General features: G+C 43.2%; 1 protein-coding gene across 1 annotated transcript in view; it reads left to right on the top strand.

Annotated features, from left to right (window-relative positions):
* TDP1 (tyrosyl-DNA phosphodiesterase 1) overlaps positions 1–20,478 on the top strand; it is a 179,561-nt gene that overhangs the window by 142,116 nt on the left and 16,967 nt on the right. Inside the window, exon 15 of the mRNA XM_030215270.1 lies at positions 2,015–2,129. Within this exon, the coding sequence (XP_030071130.1) occupies positions 2,015–2,129 (115 nt within the window). The remainder of the gene's footprint in view (positions 1–2,014; positions 2,130–20,478) is intronic.

Raw genomic sequence — 20,478 nt, 5'->3', positions numbered from 1 at the left:
TTCTAGATGTTTGTCCCACATAGATTCCAAAACAGGGACACAAAATGATATAAACTACAAACACTGAATCACATGTGGTAAAATTTTTGACTGATGTTTATAATACTCTCATGATGAACATAGACATTTGTAACAGAAAAATTGAGATAGTGGCAAACTGTTCTTCAGAGACAGGGTGACAGCTATCAAAATGCAGGAAGGTGTTGCAATTGGTGCTCGTTCTAAACATGGTGGTTTAAAAAAAACAACAAAACTTGATCTGATCTTGAAATCGTAATGTCCAAAATTGAGATGTTATTGTGAAAAGACTTCACAAATTTGATAGTTGGATGACAATTGTTCAAGTAGCTCAGAAACTCATTGAGCTTTTCCAAAGTATTCATCCAAATCAAAAATGCCATCAATAAATCTTTTCCAGAGTCTCACATATCCAAAGAACTCAGAGTTGTAAACAAAATCCTCTTCAAATTTAGACATGAATAAATTCGCCACAGACGGGGCTATTGTGGCCCCCCGTGGTCACTCCTGAAATGTGCTGGAAAAATCATCTGTCGAAGAAAAATACATTTTTAGTCATTGGTACTTCAATCAGCCGAAGCAGAAACCCTAAGAACATAATATAAGTGTTGCCGTACTTGGACAGACTGAAGGTCCATCAGGCCCCGCATCCTGTTTCCAACAGTGGCTAATCCAGGTTACAAGTACCTGGCAAGATCCAAAAACAGTACAATACATTTTATGCTGCTTATCCTAGAAATAAGCAATGGATTTTCCCCAAGTCCATCTTAATAATTTTTTATTTATTTATTTTTGTTACATTTGTACCCCGTGCTTTCCCACTCATGGCAGGCTCAATGCGGCTTACATGGGGCAATGGAGGGTTAAGTGACTTGCCCAGAGTCACAAGGAGCTGCCTGTGCCTGAAGTGGGAATCGAACTCAGTTCCCCAGGACCAAAGTCTACCACCCTAACCACTAGGCCACTCCTCCATAATGACTTATGGACTCTTTTTAGGAAGCTATCCAAATCTTTTTTAAACCCCACTAAGCTAACTTTGTTTACCACTTTCTCTGGCAATGAATTCCAGAGTTTAATTACAGTTTGAGTGAAGAAATATTTTCTCCAATTTTTTAAAAATTTGCTGTTTTGAATCTTCATTTCGTGCCCCCTAGTCCTAGTATTTTTGGAAAGAGTAAACAAGCGATTCATGTCTACCCGTTCTACTCCACTCATTATTTTATAGACCTCTATCATATTTCCCCTGAGCCATATTTCTCCAAGCTAAAGAGCCCTTTCCTTCTAGGGAAGTCATCCCATCCCCTTTATCATTTTTGTCACTCTTCTCTGTACCTGTGGGTACCCTAGGAGAATCAGTTCTCTGTTCCAGGAAAAGTTCAAGTGCAACTAGAGCGTCTGATTGTGGAATCACTATGTATAGAAAAATGACATCAAGTGTTACTAAAAAAAAAAAACATTTACACTTGTGACTAAAAATGGGTACTTCCTTACCCCTACCCCTCCCGGCGAAAGAAAATGATCCAGCGCTGGAATGATATTTTTTTTTCTTTAATATCATAATCTTAGTCTCACTTATTTTGAAATCTCTTTACTGTCGGAATTTGTATTTCTTTTCCATCCTATTATGCTTTCATTTTATTAAATGGTAAACTGCTCAGAAAGTTTGGTCATGAGCGGTATATCAAAATCTAAATAAACCTGAAACCTCCAAGATGGCAGAGTTTTACATATGGGAAATGTAGGCGCTTAGCTCTTAAAGTTAGCCAGCTGGGACTTTTAATTATTAGCCTTATTGTTCATCCCTTAAAACTGATCAGAAAACATTTTACGTGATTTCACCCATTGCAGGATTAAGTGTTGTGCGTAAGATTACACATTGATGTGATTTGTGATTCTTGTGTAGTATTTATTTTAGATTTCGTGCCAGGCAGCCTGACCATATTGGCATTCGGATTTGGCAGGGCTAATGTTTCAACATTTGTTTTTTTCTGTGCAGGGCTCTGACACAGGTACATTCAATGTGAAGGTGGACATCTTTTCAGAAAACAAAAATTCAGTGCTCTCTTTTCCTGTTCCGTATGACTTGCCACCAGAACATTATGGCAGTAAAGGTAAGAGATCTTTTTTAAAAAAATACATAATAGCTCAATGCTGTGACTTAGCAGCCGTAGTTTGTTTGTTTTATTAATTTATTTACAGCATTTCTATCCCACATTTGTTGGAAGAATGTACTTTTAAAGTTAAATTTTGGGGGGGAACATTGCTCTCATTCTTACCAGTTACAGTGGGAAGTTCCTCAGGGCTCACCTTTGTCACCACTTTTGTTTAACATCCATTTTTACAACCCTTGGGAGAAATTATTAGGTCCTCTTAATTTCTCTGAGGGCAAGGAAGACACTTCTGGATGATTTTATTTTATTTTTTTAAACTTTGCAAACTTTTACAGATTCAAACAAAAGAATTAAGAAAAGAGAATCTCTTTCACATAATATATCCCAAAGAAACTTTTTCATAAGGCGGTTAGCTTGGCAGAGTTTAAAAAGGGGTTAGACGGTTTCCTAAAGGACAAGTCCATAAACCACTACTAAATGGGCTTGGGGAAAAATCCACAATTCTGGGAATAACATGTATAGAATGTTTGTACGTTTGGGAAGCTTGCCAGGTGCCCTTGGCCTGGATTGGCCGCTGTCGTGGACAGGATGCTGGGCTTGATGGACCCTTGGTCTTTTCCCAGTGTGGCATTACTTATGTACTTATGTCCTCTACTTGGCTCACTTTTATTACATAGAGCAGTGATTTAACCTATTGTGATGTCATAGTGGCTCATTCCACCAATAAGAGCCAACCTCATTAGTGATGTCACAATGGCTTGATTGTATAGAATGTTTGTACGTTTGGGAAGCTTGCCAGGTGCCCTTGGCCTGGATTGGCCGCTGTCGTGGACAGGATGCTGGGCTCAATGGACCCTTGATCTTTTCCCAGTGTGGCATTAGTTATGTACTTATGTATAAATCTAGTCAACAGAGATCTTCTGCAGCCCACAAATAGAGGGGAGAGCCGAAAAGAAATGAAGCACAAACTAGTGAAGAAAAATCAAGTGTTAATTCAATTGAACTTTACAAACACCATTCATAATCTACTTTAACCCTAAATAACAGATAGAAGACTTATTATCTGAGGAAACCTCGTTTGTAGAAGTCTTTTCAGAAATGAAGGAACACAACTATATTGGGTCTAAAAAGATATATCTATACTTCTGGTAGTGGAGGAGTGGCCTAGTGGTTAGGGTGGTGGGCCTGGGGAACTGGGTTCAATTCCCACTTCAGGCACAGGCAGCTCCTTGTGACTCTGGGCAAGTCACTTAACCCTCCATTGCTCCATGTAAGCCGCATTGAGCCTGCCATGAGTGGGAAAGCATGGGGTACAAATGTAACAAAAATAAAATAAGATACTATTGGAGATTCTACATGGAATGTTGCTACTGTTGGAGATTCTACATGGAATGTTGCTACTATTGAGATTCTGTTGCTACTATTGGAGATTCTACACGGATTGTTGCTATTCCACTAGCAACATTCCATGTAGAAGGCTGCGCAGGCTTCTGCTTCTGTGAGTCGGACGTCCTGCACCAGACTCAGAGAAACAGAAGCCTGTGCAGCCACATTGCTGATCTGCAAGGGCCGACTTCTACATGGAACGTTGCTAGTGGAATAGCAACATTCCATGTAGAATCTCAAATAGTAGCAACAGTGGAGGAGTGGCCTAGTGGTTAGGGTGGTGGACTTTGGTCCTGGGGAACTGGGTTTGATTCCCACTTCAGGCACAGGCAGCTCCTTGTGACTCTGGGCAAGTCACTTAACCCTCCATTGCCCCATGTAAGCCGCATTGAGCCTGCCATGAGTGGGAAAGCGCAGGGTACAAATGTAGCAAAAAAAAAAAATAGATGACACATTGCAGAGGAAGCATAGAAAAAAGAAGCACCCATAGAAATTACTTGGGGCTTGAGCTGTAAAAAAGCTTTCTTCCACGACTTGAGTGGCCTTATCCACAACCGGAAACATCATAACTTTTTGGCCACAGAAAACACTATCTTTAAACTGGAAATAATTTTTAAAAAGAAAAGCTTTGACCATTGTCATGGAGTTGCTTCAGAACTATTTTCGGACTATAAGACGCACTTTTTTCCTCCCAAATTTGGGAGGAAAATGTTGGTGCGTCTTAAAGTCCGAATGTAGCAACCCCCATTACAGGCACCTCCCTCCCTCCGTTACAGGCATCCTCCCTCCCTCCGTTACAGGCATCCTCCCTCCCTCTGTTACAGGCTCCCTCCCTCCCTCCTTCCGTTACAGGCACACCCCCCTCTCTCCCTCCTCGGAATTTTAAAACTCCTCACCTCGTCGGTGTGACTCGCGATAGCAGCAGCGCTTCAGCGTGCATGTTGCTCGGCGATCTTCATTCAGCCTTCTCTCTCTCAGCTAAGGGCGGGACCAGAGAGCTGAGAGAGAGAAGGCTGAGTGAAGATCGCCGAGCAGCATGCACGCTGAAGCGCTGCTGCTACCGCGAGTCACACCGACGAGGTGAGGAGTTTTAAAATTCCGACGGAGGGAGAGAGGGAGGTGTGCCTGTAACGGAGGGAGGGGAGGGTGCCTGTAACGGAGAGAGGAAGGGGGTGCCTGGAACAGAGAGGGGGGCCTGTAACTACTAGCCGTTGAGCCCGTGAAAACGGGCTACTTTTGGAAGGGGGGGGGTTCCGAGCCCCCCCCCCCCCCCCCCCCGGAGTCGCTGCTGCCGCCCCTCCACCCGGCCCGAGCAGCACTGTAAACTTACATCAGCACGCAGCAGCAGGCACATCAGCAAAGCTGCCGTCGGGGCGGGCTTCCTTCTCTGCCTGTGTCCTGCCCTCGTGTGACGTAACGTTGGCGAGGGCGGGACAAAGGCAGAGAAGGAAGCCCGACGGCAGCTTTGCTGATGTGCCTGCTGCTGCGTGCTGATGTAAGTTCACAGTGCTCGGGCCAGATGGAGGGGCGGCGGCGACTCCGGGGGATGGGGGAGGGGGAGCGGTTCCGACGTCTGCAGCATGCCAGTAGAGACTTCCCTCTCTGTCCCGCCCCCATCATCACGTATTGAAGCGGGGGCGGGGCAGAGAGGGAAGTCTCGACTGCGCATTTGCGAGTGAGTACGGTCACTCGTCCTTTATATGTTTGACTAGCCTTTGAGCCCGTAAAAACGGGCTATTATAGGAAGGGGGGGTTGAAAGGCCCCCCCCCCCCGTGCCGCCGAGTTCGCTGCTGCCCCTCCCCCTCTGAATTGCCCCCCCCCCCCCCCCCGGAGCCGTCGCCATCCACCCTCCACCCGGTCGGGCCCTCGCTCCGCTACTGAAACAGCGAGGGTCCGGGAACGCAGCACTGAGCTCTGCTGAGCAGCCAACGTCGGCCTTCCAAGTTCCTTCTTCTCTGCTTGTCCCGCCCTCGTGTGACATAACGTCGTCGAGGGTGGGACACAGGCAGAGAAGAAGAAGGAAGGCCGACGGCAGCTCAGCAGAGCTCAGTGCTGCGTTCCCGGACCCTCGCTGTTTCAGTAGCGGAGCGAGGGCCCGACCGGGTGGAGGGTGGGTGGCTGCGGCGACTCCAGGTGGGGGAGCGTTAGCGACAGCGGTGTCCCTCCCTCGCAAATGCGCAGTACAGACCCTCTCTGTTCCGCCCCCGTCATCACGTATTGACGCGGGGGCGGGGCAGAGAAGGTCTCTACTGTGCATTTGCGAGTGAGTACGACACTCGCCTTTTATATATATTGATTTTTCCGACTATAAAATGCACTTTTTTTTCCTCTAAATTTGGGAGGAAAACCTAGGTGCGTCTTATGGTCCGGTGTGTCTTATAGTCCGAAAAATACGGTAAATTCATTCGTTCCCCACTGTCCCTATTTTCTTTATATGTATATAGTTCATTCATGCTTCGGTCTTTTTGTTTTAAAGGTATACACGTTTTTGGAAGATGGCCAATGCTATGTTCTCGTCCCTGTTGATACCTTTCTGGAACTCCTTTCCTTCTTTTATTATGATTGAGATGATTTATTATGTATTTCATAGAAAATTAAAAACTTTCTTGTTTGGTAAATTGTGATTTCTAAGCATATTTTAGGTTTTGTGATTTTGTTTTAATAGATTGTATTTGTTTTATTATTTTTATACATTGATCACAAGTATAATTCTGTCAAAGATTTTTATTGTTTATGGAGGAAAAGACTTCAGATGTTCTGCCTTCACGCTATTCAAATGTGTTTTGTGGAATGGCAGGTTGCCTCATATCCAAATGCAGACTAGGTTTCTGCTGTTACTGAACATGCTGTGAGCTCCTCACAAGTCAAAAAAAGCTGTATTATTACTCAGACTTTTTGAATAGAAAGTGCACTTATCTGGGCTTTAGCTGTGTCGGTAGGGTACTCTCAACAGAGAGCCCCTGTTTCACTGCTGCTTCTTAAGGAGCTGAACCCTCGGCTACTGCATGTGTCCTAAAATAAAGTATAATTGTACATTCCGAGAGAGGACCAGGAAAAATGCTATCGAGTTTTTCTGCACAAAGAAGACAATGAAAGAGCCTACCTTTTTTGGAGTCCGTCTGATTATTTCTGCTGGACTCTGAATAATTCAAAATGGCGCCTGTTTTTAAACAGACACTAACAGAGTTTTCCTCCGTAAACAATAAAATCTTTGAGAGAATTATACTTGTGAACAGTGTATATTGAATTAATCTTCAGTTGCAAGTACCATAGGAAGCGTTTATTATTATTATGTAATTTTGGGGATATAGCAGTCAACAGGAATCTTATTGATATTTTACTAATAGCTGTCTTCTCAAGGGATACAATCTTTAGTACACCCTTCAAATATATCCGCCAGAATTTCATGACAGATAAAAATCTTGTATATGGAAAATTCAGAAGTCTGATGTTCTTATTTCTAAACATATTTTCCATCACTTCCATTTTGAAATGTAAAGATAAATTATCTTTAATGAAAGCAACTCCAGCATCTTGAGATTTAATAGAGCTGGTTTGAAGATGGTCCAAACATTCAATCACTTCCAGTCTTTTTTCTTGTTCTTCCATCTTGGTTGCCAATTGTTTTGAAAAGTTTGAAGTAGCTGCAGTAGATTATTTCAGAATATTTTCAATCTTCAGTAAATGTTTGGGGTTTTTTTTTTTTTGCTGTTTGAATATTTTTATTATTTAATGCAAAAGCTAAATTACAAAACCAACGGAATAAAATTTACAAAACAATATCATTAACAATTCACAATAAGGAAAAACTATAAAACCTCTCAAGCTTCAGTCAACATATAATAATCCAACAACTCGCACTTGCTTCTTAATTTAGGTACCAATAAGCCCCATTCCTCTAACATCTTCTCATGTTTTCAAAAATAAATAGATCTATTGCCACCATAGAACATGCACATCACTAATATCCTGTCGATGATTTACAATAACTTTTAGTGCCTCTGTAATTAAAAAACCAGATAGACACTTTGTAGACTGTGGAATGGTAGCTGAAAGAAGTAAGACTTCCAAAGAATGATCTTCAGTGACAAATTTAATGTCTATTCCCAAAATAGTTGATATCCTTTGCCACACATCCTTCCAATAGACTTGCAAATTTGGACACTCATATATCAAATGAGTCAAAGTTCCAACTGACCCCTTACGAGACCAATTAGGTTTTCTTTCTACATTTTTTATTTTTTGTTTTAATGGGCATCCACAGAGAATGATGAAAAAGGAAAAAAAATGACTGTAATTGATGCTGAAAAAGTCGAGCATCCACTATACAACCAAAAGGACTGCCACAGAGCTTCTGTTAGGCTGACTTGCTGCGTCTCAGTACAAACATTCTTGGTCATATACTGTATCCATTTATAAATTGCAGATGCTGCACCAGTTGATTTCATAAGTTCTCCAAATAAAGGTGGAAGCCACTGTGAATTGGCGACCTTTGTCAAATCCAGCTTGGAGGCACGAAATGCATTTTGCAACTGCAAGCAGGCAAAATATTGCGAGTCTGGCACACCAAACTCCTCCTGCAGCATTTGAAAGGTTTTAAAATCCCCATCATGTAACAAGCTGCCTCTGCTCCCTCTGCCAGGCTATCTTTATCTTTGGATTATTGCAAATAACCAAAGTAGAATTCCCATCAGCATTCTCCCCCCCAGCTCCTCAAGCCTCTGGAAAGCAATTATAGTAACCATTCTAACAAGAAATCGCACATCCCTGCCAGATAGCGCAAAGGAATGGGTGACACCATAGACTCTTCTACCATTAGCCAAATTGGCTTATTCTGCAAACAGTGCTCTAGAAACCAATAGCCTTCCTGCGTAGCTTGAAGGTATAATGATAATGTTCAAAATTAGGTAACCCCCCCCCCCCCCCCCCAATTACCTAACTAGCTGCAAATTCCTCAATGCAATCCTTGGAGGATGATTTAGCCAGAGAATTTTAGGTACAATGCTTTCCAGAATCTTGTAAAAAAAAAAAAAACTGCCAGGAAAAGTAATGGCAACAAACTTAAAAAATAATTAATTTTTGGCATTAACACCATCTTAATAGTCTCCATTGTACCCCCCAAAGACAAATTCAATGGAGAGTATACCCTACCAAACCTTTCAATGAAGTTATCAAGTCTGTAATACTACTACTACTACTTATCATTTCTATAGCGCTACTAGACGTACGCAGCGCTGTACACTTGAACATGAATAGACAGTCCCTGCTCGACAGAGCTTACAATCTAATTAGGACAAACAAGAGATATGGGAATATTAAGGTGAGGATGATAAAATAAGGGTTCTGAACAAGTGAATAAGGGTTACGAGTTAAAAGCAGCATCAAAAAGGTGGGCTTTTAGCTTAGATTTGAAGACAGCCAGAGATGGAGCTTGACGTACCGGCTCAGGAAGTCTATTCCAGGCATATGGTGCAGCAAGATAAAAGGAGTAGAGTCTGGAGTTAGCGGTAGAGGAGAAGGGTGCAGATAAGAGAGATTTACCCAGTGAACGGAGTTCCCAGGGAGGAATGTAGGGAGAGATGAGAGTGGAGAGGTACTGAGGAGCTGCAGAGTGAATGCACTTATAAGTCATTAAGAGGAGTTTGAACTGTATGCGGAAACAGATAGGAAGCCAGTGAAGTGACTTGAGGAGAGGGCTAATATAAGCATAACGACACTGGCGGAATATTAGTCGTGCAGCAGAATTTTGAACAGATTGAAGAGGAGAGAGATGGCTAAGTGGGAGACCTGTGAGAAGCAAGTTGCAATAGTCTAAATGAGAGGTGATAAGAGTGTGGATGAGGATTCTGGTACTGTGCTCAGAAAGGAAAGGGCGAATTTTGGTGATATACAGAAAGAAATGACAGGTTTTAGCAGTCTGCTGAATATGTGCAGAGAAGGAGAGGGAGGAGTCGAAGATGACCCCAAGGTTACGAGCTGATGAGACAGGAAGGATGAGAGTGTTATCCACAGAAATAGAGAATGGGGGAGGAGGAGAGGTTGGTTTAGGGGGAAAGATAAGAAGCTCAGTCTTGGTCATGTTTAGTTTCAGATGGCGCTGAGACATCCAGGCAGCAATGTCAGACAGGCAGACTGATACTTTGGCCTGGGTTTCGGCTGTGATTTCTGGTGTCGAGAGGTAGATCTGGGAGTCATCAACATAAAGATGATACTGAAAACCATGGGATGAGATCAGAGTACCAAGGGAAGAAGTATAGATGGAGAAGAGAAGAGGTCCCAGGACACATCCCTGAGGTACACCAACTGACAGTGGGATAGAAGTAGAAGAGGATCCACTAGAGTATACACTAAAGGTACGCTGGGGGAGATAAGAAGAAAACCAGGAAAGAACAGAGCCCTGAAATCCAAGTGAGGACAACGTATCAAGGAGTAGGCTGTGATCAACAGTGTCAAAAGTAGCAGATAGATCGAGAAGGATGAGGATAGAATAGAGACTTTTGGATCTGGCTAGGAACAGTGTTGCCATACCAGATTCCTGGTTATTTAAAACAAAATGGCTTCCTTTGAAATGGATACTGCGCAATATCAATTTTAGAAATTAAGGGGTCTTTTTACCAAGCTGTGGTAAAAAGGGCCCTTTGCTAGCAGCGGGGGTCATTTTTGCTGTGTGCTGTGGCCCTTTTTACCGCAGTGGGTAAAAAGGGCTGAAAATAACCATGCCCATGCGGTAAGATTTCTCTTAGTGCATGGCCATGTCAGGGGAGCAATTAGTACCACCCACTGAGGTGGCGTTAAGGGCTATACAAAACAAGTAGTTGACACTAGGAAAAATGGCTAATCGACTTGAATGTATTTTTTTTTAAGAGGAGAGGATCCCTCAGAAACCTGTCGGACGTTCAGTGCTCAATGCTTAAGCTATGTGTTGCTCAATATATAATTGGTGTTTTCTTTTAAGCCTGTCTATCTAGATTCAAGTCAAATTTAAATGATTTTGAAGTATAGCATTGAGCACTCAGAAAATCAAAAAATAAGGAGAGCATATAAATCCCCATGATAGAAACTTATCAACGGCTCTCACGTTACCCGTTGTAAACCTAGGACTGAACGTCCGACAGGTTTCTGAAGGACTCTCTCCTCTTTAAAAAAAATACATTCAAGTCGATTAGCCATTTTTCCTAGTGTCAACTACTTGTTTTGTATAGATTTACCATATTAAGGACAATAGTTCCACTGCATTTTCTGTTCAGTGGCGTTAAGGGCTCCCAGTCTAACCTGGCGGTAACTGGGTAAATGGGCAGAGCTTCCCGATTACCACCAGGTTAGTGCCACGCTAAAAAATACGGGACGATTTTCCATAGCGCGGGAAATGGCGCATGCTGGGGCTGGAACTACTGCTAGCGCCCGCATTGGGCCAGCAGTAGCTCCAGATTAGCGTGTGGTAAACCCGCGTTGGGCTTACTGCCGCTTTGTAAAAGGGCCCCTAAGTTTGATGAGGAGAAACACTCTGTTTTATCCCAACTCGCCCTTTAACCTGCAAATTTGCCAAACCGATCTATAATTGTCAACAAGGAGGGAATAGATGCCACTGTAAGATATACTAACAAATCATTAGCATATAACGATATTTTAATCTCCAGCCCTAACAAACGATACCCTTCTACAGCTGCTGACTAATACCCAGTGCCGAAGGCTGCTTATATTCACAGCCGAAGGAGAGTGTGTATGTGAATGGGTTGTTGTTTGGGGCCTTCTCTGTTTCTAGAGGCACGTGGCAGGGCTGCCCCCTTTCCCCCTCAGTACATGTTCTGAATATTTGTTGAAGCTTTTGGCAGCGTTGCACTGCATATGAGCGGGTGCTTTCCTGCCTGACATAAGCACAGAGAGCCAGCAGTTTTTTCTTTTGTGGAGCACAGCAGTCATGTTCTAGTCAGTTGAAAGCTGAAATTAAATGTGTCAAAAACTACTTGTTTAGTTTTAGGAAATATTTCTAAGGAAGAAGTTGGAGGGGAGGGGGTGTGTATTCAGAGGCGTAGCCAGGTTTTCATGCGAGGGGGAGCAGACTTTTGTAAATTAAGCGCTGGTCAGTGTCGGACAGGCGACAGTGCCAGTATTGTTACTCAGGTACAGTGACTGTGGCCGGCAGTAATTAATACAGGCAGCCTCTGCTACATCCCACCTACAAGGAAACTGGAAGTTACATCAAGAGGCGGGAGGTAGCAGAGGTCCTGGGATCAGTCAGAGCAGGCAGCCTGTCTTAACTGCAAGTAAAATTATTCAAATTGTGACCATCACCTCAGAATACTCCTTCCACTGGTAGACACTTTGTTTAAATCAGATGGGCTTTTGTTTGTGTGGTCACTCTACAGGATGAAGAGTCCATTAGTCCTGAGCATTTTTATTTTTGGTGACAAGGGCCACCAAAGGCAGCCCTTGCCCCAGAGCCTACTTTCAAATAGAGCCAAACAGTTTATGAAATAACACAAAACCCTGCAAAAAGACAGGGAGCATTTGTGGGGCCAGCCAGAGGCAGTTTGCTTTACTTGTCGATGCTGCCAGCAGGCATAGAAACACTGGAGGTCCGCCAAGAGAGATATCGGACTACGCAGGACAGGGGAAAGAGGGAGAAATGCTGGATCAAGTGTTGTACAGCTCCCCATGTGACCCCGTAGTGATGCCTAGGCCAGTGGTTCTCAAGTTTTTTTCAGTCAGGACACACATAATGGATGATGCTTGCATCTATTACACCCTGCACACATAATCCCCATGGACCTTGGTCTGAAACAGTATATCAGTTCTTACATGTTAAATGTAAACATGATCTGCATCCACAAAAACCTTATCTCCTCTACAACAACAGATGTAGATCATAACTAGCACATTTTCTCCATGGAAGTTACCATACAAAAATGTAAAAAAAAAAAAAATTACGACTCTCATATCATCTCAATAATAGTGAAATAAATCCACTACCAGGCACATTGTGAAATAACACAAAACTTGAAAAAAAATCCTAACTCGGCATACATGAAGCAAATCTGCAATAGACCGGTAATACTGATTTAAACAAGAATCCTACTTAACATGCAGCACTACAAATATTTTATGGGGCCCTAGAACACCAATACAACTACTACTGGTAAAACAGAAAAAGTGGGACTGCTACAGAGTTGTACGCAGAAATTACTTGCTCACAGAATGTCACACACCAAATACAGAACAAGGAATCACAAATTAGAAATATAAAGATAAAAACTGAATTGTAAACCCCAAGAATTCAAACTAGGCATGTTCCACAACATAGGAGAAATGAAAACACAAATGTATTTCCTCTTGTACTGAAAAAAAAAATTACAAAGACATCCGTGTTGCACATTTCCCAAAGCTAACATATTCCAACAAATAAACTCAGAATAAAACACTTTTTTCTACCTTTGTTGTCTGGGTATTTTATTTTTTTCAAGCATGTTGGTCCCAGTTTCTTCTTTTGTTTTCCTGTCTTCTGCTCTCTTTCCAGTGGGTGTGGTCCATTTGTCCTTTCTCCACTTTCCTCTTCTATTCCCTCACTATATCTGTCTGTGACACGTTTTCTCTCTCCCCCTAGATTTCATCTTCTCACTCTTCAGTCCTCCACCTATATTTCACTTACCAGTACCTATCAACTTTCCATCTTCTCCTCTCGCCTCTACCTCAACTGGTTTCATATTCCCTTCTCTTTCACCCACTCCCCATTATACAATTCTACCCTCTGTACTTACCATCCTCCTCTCACTCATCTCTCCTTGAGAACTGCCATGGTCTCTCCCCACATTGTTCCACCATGCCAATATCTCCCCTTACACCCTTTGTAGCCCAGCATCTCAATGTCCCCCAACCCCTGTCTCTCCTCTACCACCACTATGGTCCAGCAATTCCCTATCCCCTTTCCTCCTCCTTGTGCCAGGAGACATGGCTACACAAATCCCTAATGCCGTGAGTCTTCCAGTTTGTATATGCAGCAAACTGCACACCAGAAGTGAAAGCCTGCTTAAGTGTGGTTTACTGCGTACACAATCCAGGAAGGAGCAAACCATCAGGGTTTGTATAGCTGCATCTGTGGGTCCAGCATTTCTCCCCTTCTCTTACTCACTTTCCCTCCACCATCTTCCTCCTCTACTCCTGCTTTCCATCTTTATAACACCAGGCTTCCCAAGGCAGATTGCAGCAGTTAACATGAACCCATCAGGAAACAGGATAGCCTCACTGAAATTTGGCCATCTGTATTATATAGAACAGTGTAGAAAAATGAGCACAAAATTCATTATAACCCCTCTTTTCTATGATTCCCTACTGTGTTTGTAACATATTTATTTCACTAACTATAACATTTACTCTGGATTTGTTTCATCACCGGAGGTAGATACCGCCTCACGGTATTATGTAAGCCACATTGAGCTTGCAAATAGGTGGGAAAATGTGGGGTACAAATGTAACAAATAATTTATTACTGCTGTTTCTACCAGCTACAATAATTTTTAAGCTGTTTTAGTGATATTCAATTGTTATTTCATGATATTTATATCTACATATGGGAAGCTTTCAAATAAACCGAAAAGCTGTAAAAAAATAAATAAATAATTTTGTCTTCCACCTTTTAAGGCACTGCCTATGCAAATAGAACACCTCTAGACTTTTTACAGGTGGACCCACCCATAGGTAGTCCCTTATCTCTAATAATCTACTTGTTATTGTTTTCTATAGATTTTACTGTTGTTTTGGGTCAAAATTCTTGATAGCCTCCATCACCTGCTTTATCTAACCTCCTTGCCTTCAACCCCTCCCCCCCATCCCTGAGTCCAACACCGTTTTCTGTTTCCCCTCCCCTCTCTCTCCCCTCTCCCAAGTCCAACACCACTGTATACTCTCTCTCTCCACCCCCCCAGTCCAGTACCGCTTTGTCTCCCCCCCCCCCCCCCGAGTCCAGCACCGGTTTCTTTTCCCCCTCTCCCCTCCCGAGTATACTCTCTCTGTCTCTCCGCCCCCAGTCCAGCACCGCTTTGTCCCCCCCCCCCTCAAGTCCAGCACCAGTTTCTTTTCCCCCTCTCTTCCCTCCTGAGTCCAGCACCGGTTTCTTCCTTCCTTCCTCCCCTTCCCCCCCCGGGACCGTCAAACCTGCTTCATTTGCAGCCCCTGCAGCGATCCTTCCCTCTACCGTGTCCCGCGCTGCTCTAGCTCGGACACACACTTCCTGTTTGCGCGAGGGTGGGAGTCGTGAGTCACGTGACGCCACGCAAGCAGAGAAGGAAGGATCCGAAGCCGGTCTTCTCAGTCAGGCTGCTTATTATTGCTGCAGGGGCTGCTTCCGCTGCTAAACAAAGTAGCCTTGATAGTCGGGGAGGCCGGGGGTGGGGGGGAGAAGAAGAACAGAGAGTGGCATTGGGCTTGGCGAGAGAGGCGTGCCGTGGAATGGTGGGAAGGGAGGGGAGAAAGCGCACATTAAAAAAAATATATATCCGACCCTGCTGGTTCAAAACGATATAGGTGCCATTTTTTTTTAATCTGTTCCCCCTAGCTATGCCACTGTGTGTATTGTGTATGAGGAAGTACCCTGGATAGATGAGGCTAAGGTGTTGGGTGTGATTCTTAAAAAAAAAAGGTAGAGTAGGTCAAAGCAGATGCCTTATGTTCAAAGAAAAAAGTCCTTCTGGAAATTAAAATTGATAAGGGCATCTGCAACCTTTTTTTACACATACAAGCTTTGCAGGCAGTTGTATATGCTTTATTGTTAAGTCTATTAGACCTCTGTAATGTATGAGGGATAGCTGGAAATCTGCTTAAACAGCTGCAGATGATTGAGAATGCAGCTGCTAAGTTAATTATGGGAAGGAGCAAGTGGGATAGAGCTAGCCCTAGATTTAGAGAACTTCATTGATAACCAATTAGAGTTAGTTTTGGTTTTTAAACTATTATATTAGCAGACACTGACCTATTTACTGAGGGTTATTCATTAATATGACTCAGCCGTTACATTCAGATCTTCATCTCAATTACTATTAGAAACCCCAAATTTAGGACTCTGTTTACAAAGGTACGCGAGAGGTTTTACCACATGCTAACCGTGTAGATGCCCATAGGAATATTATGGGCTTATACATTTTTGGGGCACGCTAAAAACGCTAGCGCTCCTTTGTAAACATGGCCCTTAGCTTTTGTCCAAAATTAAAATGCAGGAATAAGGCCTTCAGCATGATAGGTCTGAGTCGTTGGAACAAATTGACTACCAAACCTGAGTGGTGTATAACGAGTAGAAATAAATCAATTTTTTTTTTACTCGTTCCAAAAGTACAAAGACTAGGGGACATTCGAGGAAGTTACATGGAAATACTTTTAAAACAAATGGATATATTTTTTCACTCAACGAATAGTTAAGCTCTGGAACTCTTTTTCGGAGGATGTAGTAACAGCAGTTAGCGTATCTGGGTTAAAAAAGGTTTGGACAGATTCCTGGAGAAAAAGTCCATATTCTGCTATTGAGACAGACATGGGGAGGCAACTGCTTGCCCTGGGATTGGTAGTATGGAGTGTTGGGTTTCTGCCAGGTAATGTGACCTTGGATGGGCCACTGTTTGGAAAACATGGACCATTATGTTCTTATGTAAACTGCAAGATGGAGCTACATTAACTTGTTTTATGACAGATTTTAAAAAAAATACTTTTCAAAGGGTCATGGATTTGATATACCGCCTTCCTGTGGGTACAACCAAAGTGGTTTATATATATAAATGCTAATGTCACCTTTTTTGGTTTAATTAAGGGATGGGATGAGATTAGTGTAAGTTTCTGTCTGGTATTCTCTTCTGCACTTTCTTAATGTATTTTGTTAACGATATAAACCACTTTGAATGATCTGCCCATAAAAGTGGTATAATATTGGCCAGGGCCGTGCCTAGGGTCTCCGGTGCCCCCCCCCCCCCGGTGCCTAGGGTCTCCGGTGCCCCCCCCCCCCCCCGTTGGCACCGCGCCGCTCCCCCCCCCCCCCCCCCGAAAACGATCGCTACACTGCCCACCCTCTTCTCCCCAGATCCTTTTCCTTTTTTTTTTTTTGTTTAAATTTACCTCTGTCCGGCGGCAGCGTAGCGTCAGTGAGAAGGAGGTGGCGCTCCCCCGCCCTGATGTGTCTACTAGTCTTCTTCCCTTCGCTAAGTGTCCCGCCTTCTTCTGACACCATTTCTGACGTCAGAAGAAGGCGGAACACAGCGAAGGGAAGACTAATAGACACGTCGGGGTGGGGGAGCGCTGCCTCCTTCTCACTGATGCTACGCCGCCGGACAGAGGTAAATTTAAACAAAAAAAAAAAAGGAAAAGGATCTGGGGAGAAGAGGGCGAGATAAGCATGGTGCGGCGGGGTGCCCCCCAGAGGATGGTGCCCTCCTGCCATGCTTACCTCGCTTACCGTGTTGGCACGGCCCTGATATTGGCCCTTAAGGACCAGTCCTAGTTCTCCCCACATGAGAATAAGGAAACTGAGTTTCCCTAGTGACTCTTTCTGCACTTTACAGGCTTTCACAGTTCAGACCCTTCCTGTGGGATGGGCCAAGTAAACTAATACATTCCTCTCGCTACATCCTGTACCAGAAATTCCTACATTAGTAAAAGCCGAGAGGATCTTTACAATTTGCTATTGTCCAACTTGCAGCTATTTTTGTTGGCTAATTTTCCCTAGTGCAGAATGTATTCATTTCTTTAAGAAGTTCACCTTCACCTAGGGGAAATGGTACTTAGCTCCCAAGTCATACCCGACTGGTAAGTGATTCTACGGTCAGAAAACATCAAGAAATCTTCAGCATCATAAAGCACTTTGCCTGTCCTGGCTTAGTGCTTTTTTTTTTTAATGATGTTGAATAATTGTCAGACTTTTATGGAACAGACAATGATTACTCTGTGGTATCTAATTTGCATGGTTATTTTTCCTCCCACAGACTTGTATTATTTCACTCTGCCTGATACAATCACAGCTCACATGCTGCCTTGTTCAGTGAGAAGTGTGCTAATGTAGTTAGGGTAGCTTAGTATGCTAATTAGGACGCCAGGGAATGTAAACCTCTATAGTATGGCTTTTTCTTGTTTGCTGTATTCGAGAACTGAAATATTTGCTATTGGTAAGAGCAGATAATACCTAATGATGCAGCAGTGCCTTGCTGTGCAGTAAACGTGTTCCTTTTAAAGCTGTTTTTAATCACAGGTTAAAGCAGACTGTGTTATCAGAGTGGCATAACTCCAAGGGACAGTCAAAGTTCATTTTGGCCATCTACTGATTTGAAATAGAAAACAAAAAATAACCTGGTGGCTAGATAAATGTTTGTGGTTGCAGTTGGTGAGCTGGTCGCTGCTTCTCTGCTTTTTCCTGCTTTATTTCTATTCTCGATTCGGGTATTTTGTGATACACAGAAACTCATCCCGGATTCTGTATAAGTTGCCCAAATTTGTCAATTAGATGTCAACAATCAGTTATTAGAGTTAACAAGCACTTAACTGGCAATAATTAAGAGTTATGCACAGATCTCCTTATGCCCTATTCTGTAACATGTGGGCTTAAATTTTATAGTGTGCAACTCAAAAGGGGGGCATGGGCGGGTCACGGGTATTTCCAGAGATTAGGCACGATGTTATAGAATACCGGCATTTGCACACCTAACTGCCGTCAGTTGGGCGCAAGGATTTATACCAGCTTTTGGCAGGCATAAGTGCTCGCGTCCAAAGTTAGTATTCTATAAAGGGAGTTTGGTGCAGACCACCCTGTCCAGAATACTAGGTAAGCGCAGATCTTAACGGCACCTAATTGGGGATGCCATTTACTGAACCTGGCCCTTGGTGCCTTCAGCTGCCCAAGAAGTGACAGGTGTAGCAAAGCATTACCAAAGTACAAAGATTAGGGACACTCCAGTGACATATTTAAAACACATAAGTACATAAGTATTGCCATACTGGGAAAGACCAAAGGTCCATCAAGCCCAGCATCCTGTTTCCAACAGTGGCCAATCCAGATCACAAATACCTGGCAAGAACCCAAAAAAGTACAAAACATTTTATACCCAAATTGCAAAGGACTGAAATACAAAACAACTTAAGAAGCCATCTTCTCCTACATAATGTAACCAGGGGTTAAGAGAGAAAAAAATAAATAAATAAATAAATTATAAATTCTTACCTGGGTCCGGGAAGTCAGTAGGGAGAGGCAGAGAAGAGAGGTGCTGCAGGAGGCAGCAGCGATTTTTGGGAGCGCTGCGGTGGAGGAGTGGCGCTCCCCGAGAGTTTTTGGGGACTTCCGTTGTCCCATTCTCGGGAGAGAAGGAGGAGAGGCATCGCTGTTGCTCCCGGGGCTGATTGGAACGGGTCCCGGGAGTGAAGAGTGGCGCCGTTGTTTTGGGGCCGCGTGTCGGGACGCGTGAAAGTCCGGGAGGGTCAGCGGGCCAATGTTCGGGGCTGGAGAGAAGCGGTGCATGAGGCAGCACTGCGGGGCCAGCATTTTTTTTTTAGAAAATGGCTGGCGATCCGCGAGACGTCGGCGCGAGTGTGCATGAGGCGGCGCGCCTCATGCACGAATCGCGGACGCGCATTTTCGCGGCTAGGCCGAAGCCGGGGCCTAAATTTTGGGCCGGCTTCGGTAGTTTTTTATTTTTAACTCCGATTTCGTGTGGAGGGCGTCGAGACAGGAACGGATGGGGGTCTTCGAGTGTGGGAAAATTCTACTTTGAGGTAAGGGGTCTGGTGACCCAAAATTGTAAGTTGTTTATTTTTAAATTGTAGAAATGGGGTTTTTTATTTTTAAAAAATCAGGGGTTTATCAGATTTTGATGGGGTTTTCATATTTGGGATCAGGAATTTTTTGTGGATTTTTCTGGGGGGTCAGTTTTGTGATTTTAACATTTTGAGGGGGTGTTTTGGTGGGAGGTGGTTTTGAAGGGGTTAATTAAGAGTTAGGGGGCTGAATTCGACGTAGTGTGTCCGGGGGGAGTTATTGGAATTTTTGAGAGGGATTTTAAATTTTTTGGGAATTTTTACAGGGATTTTTGTTAGGGTGTGGTAAGGCGGGGGTTAAATTTTGAGATTTTTAAATTTTAAAAAGATGGTTTGAATGAGGACGGAATGTTTAATTAGCATGGGAAATTTGGGGAAATTTCTTAAAAGTTTAAGGGGTTTTAGGGTTAATTGAAGAATTTCCTATTGATTCCTATGGGAATTTTTCAATTAAAATGGAGATTCAGCAGTGCTGCTCAACATTCCGCTTGTCAGCAGAGGAGCTTGGAATGTTGAGCAGGACTTGGGATTGGTTGGTAGGGTTTAGAACCCCAAGCTCAGAGCTGGTCTCCTAGGTAACGGTGACTCTGGCGGTTGGCAGAGTGGTTTGGACGGTCAAGGTGGAAGGAAGTGTTGTGTGTGGTCAGAGCAAAAGAGGTGATTTGAATGAAAAAAGAAATTAATTAAAGTAAAAAATAAACAAAGAGTTAGGGGGAGCATTAATATAGGAGTGTAGTAATATTGTAAGAATAGTGTTGGGGGGGAAATTACATAAATTCATATAGGGGTTAGGAATTTGGGTATAAGGGAAGGTGTTGGGGAGTGTTCATTGGTGGGAGTGTATAGGTAAACAGGTGTTTGAATAAGGGGCCGTGTGTGAAAATTTATTTTAAAGAAAAAAAAAACTATTTACTGTTAGTTAGTCAAGGGTGATTTGGGAAGGGAAAGAAGAGGAAATAGAGTGATGGAATGTTGTGACTGGGGAATATCTGAGGTGTGGTGTGAGTGCTGTTGAAGGTGAAATACTGTCTAACACTCTTTAATTGTAGAGTAAATAAAAGTTTAATTAGAGGTAGGTTTAATAGCTAAGGGAATTTTTGTTTTTTTTATTTTAGTAGTTTACTTGGGCCAAAGTCTTTATTAAAAATCTTCCCCAGAGTAGAAACTGTTTCAGCCAGTCAGGGAGAA

The sequence above is a fragment of the Microcaecilia unicolor genome, chromosome 9 (genome assembly GCF_901765095.1).
Source record: "Microcaecilia unicolor chromosome 9, aMicUni1.1, whole genome shotgun sequence".
Lineage (NCBI taxonomy): Eukaryota > Metazoa > Chordata > Amphibia > Gymnophiona > Siphonopidae > Microcaecilia > Microcaecilia unicolor.
This window is presented reverse-complemented; position numbering and strand designations above follow the sequence as displayed.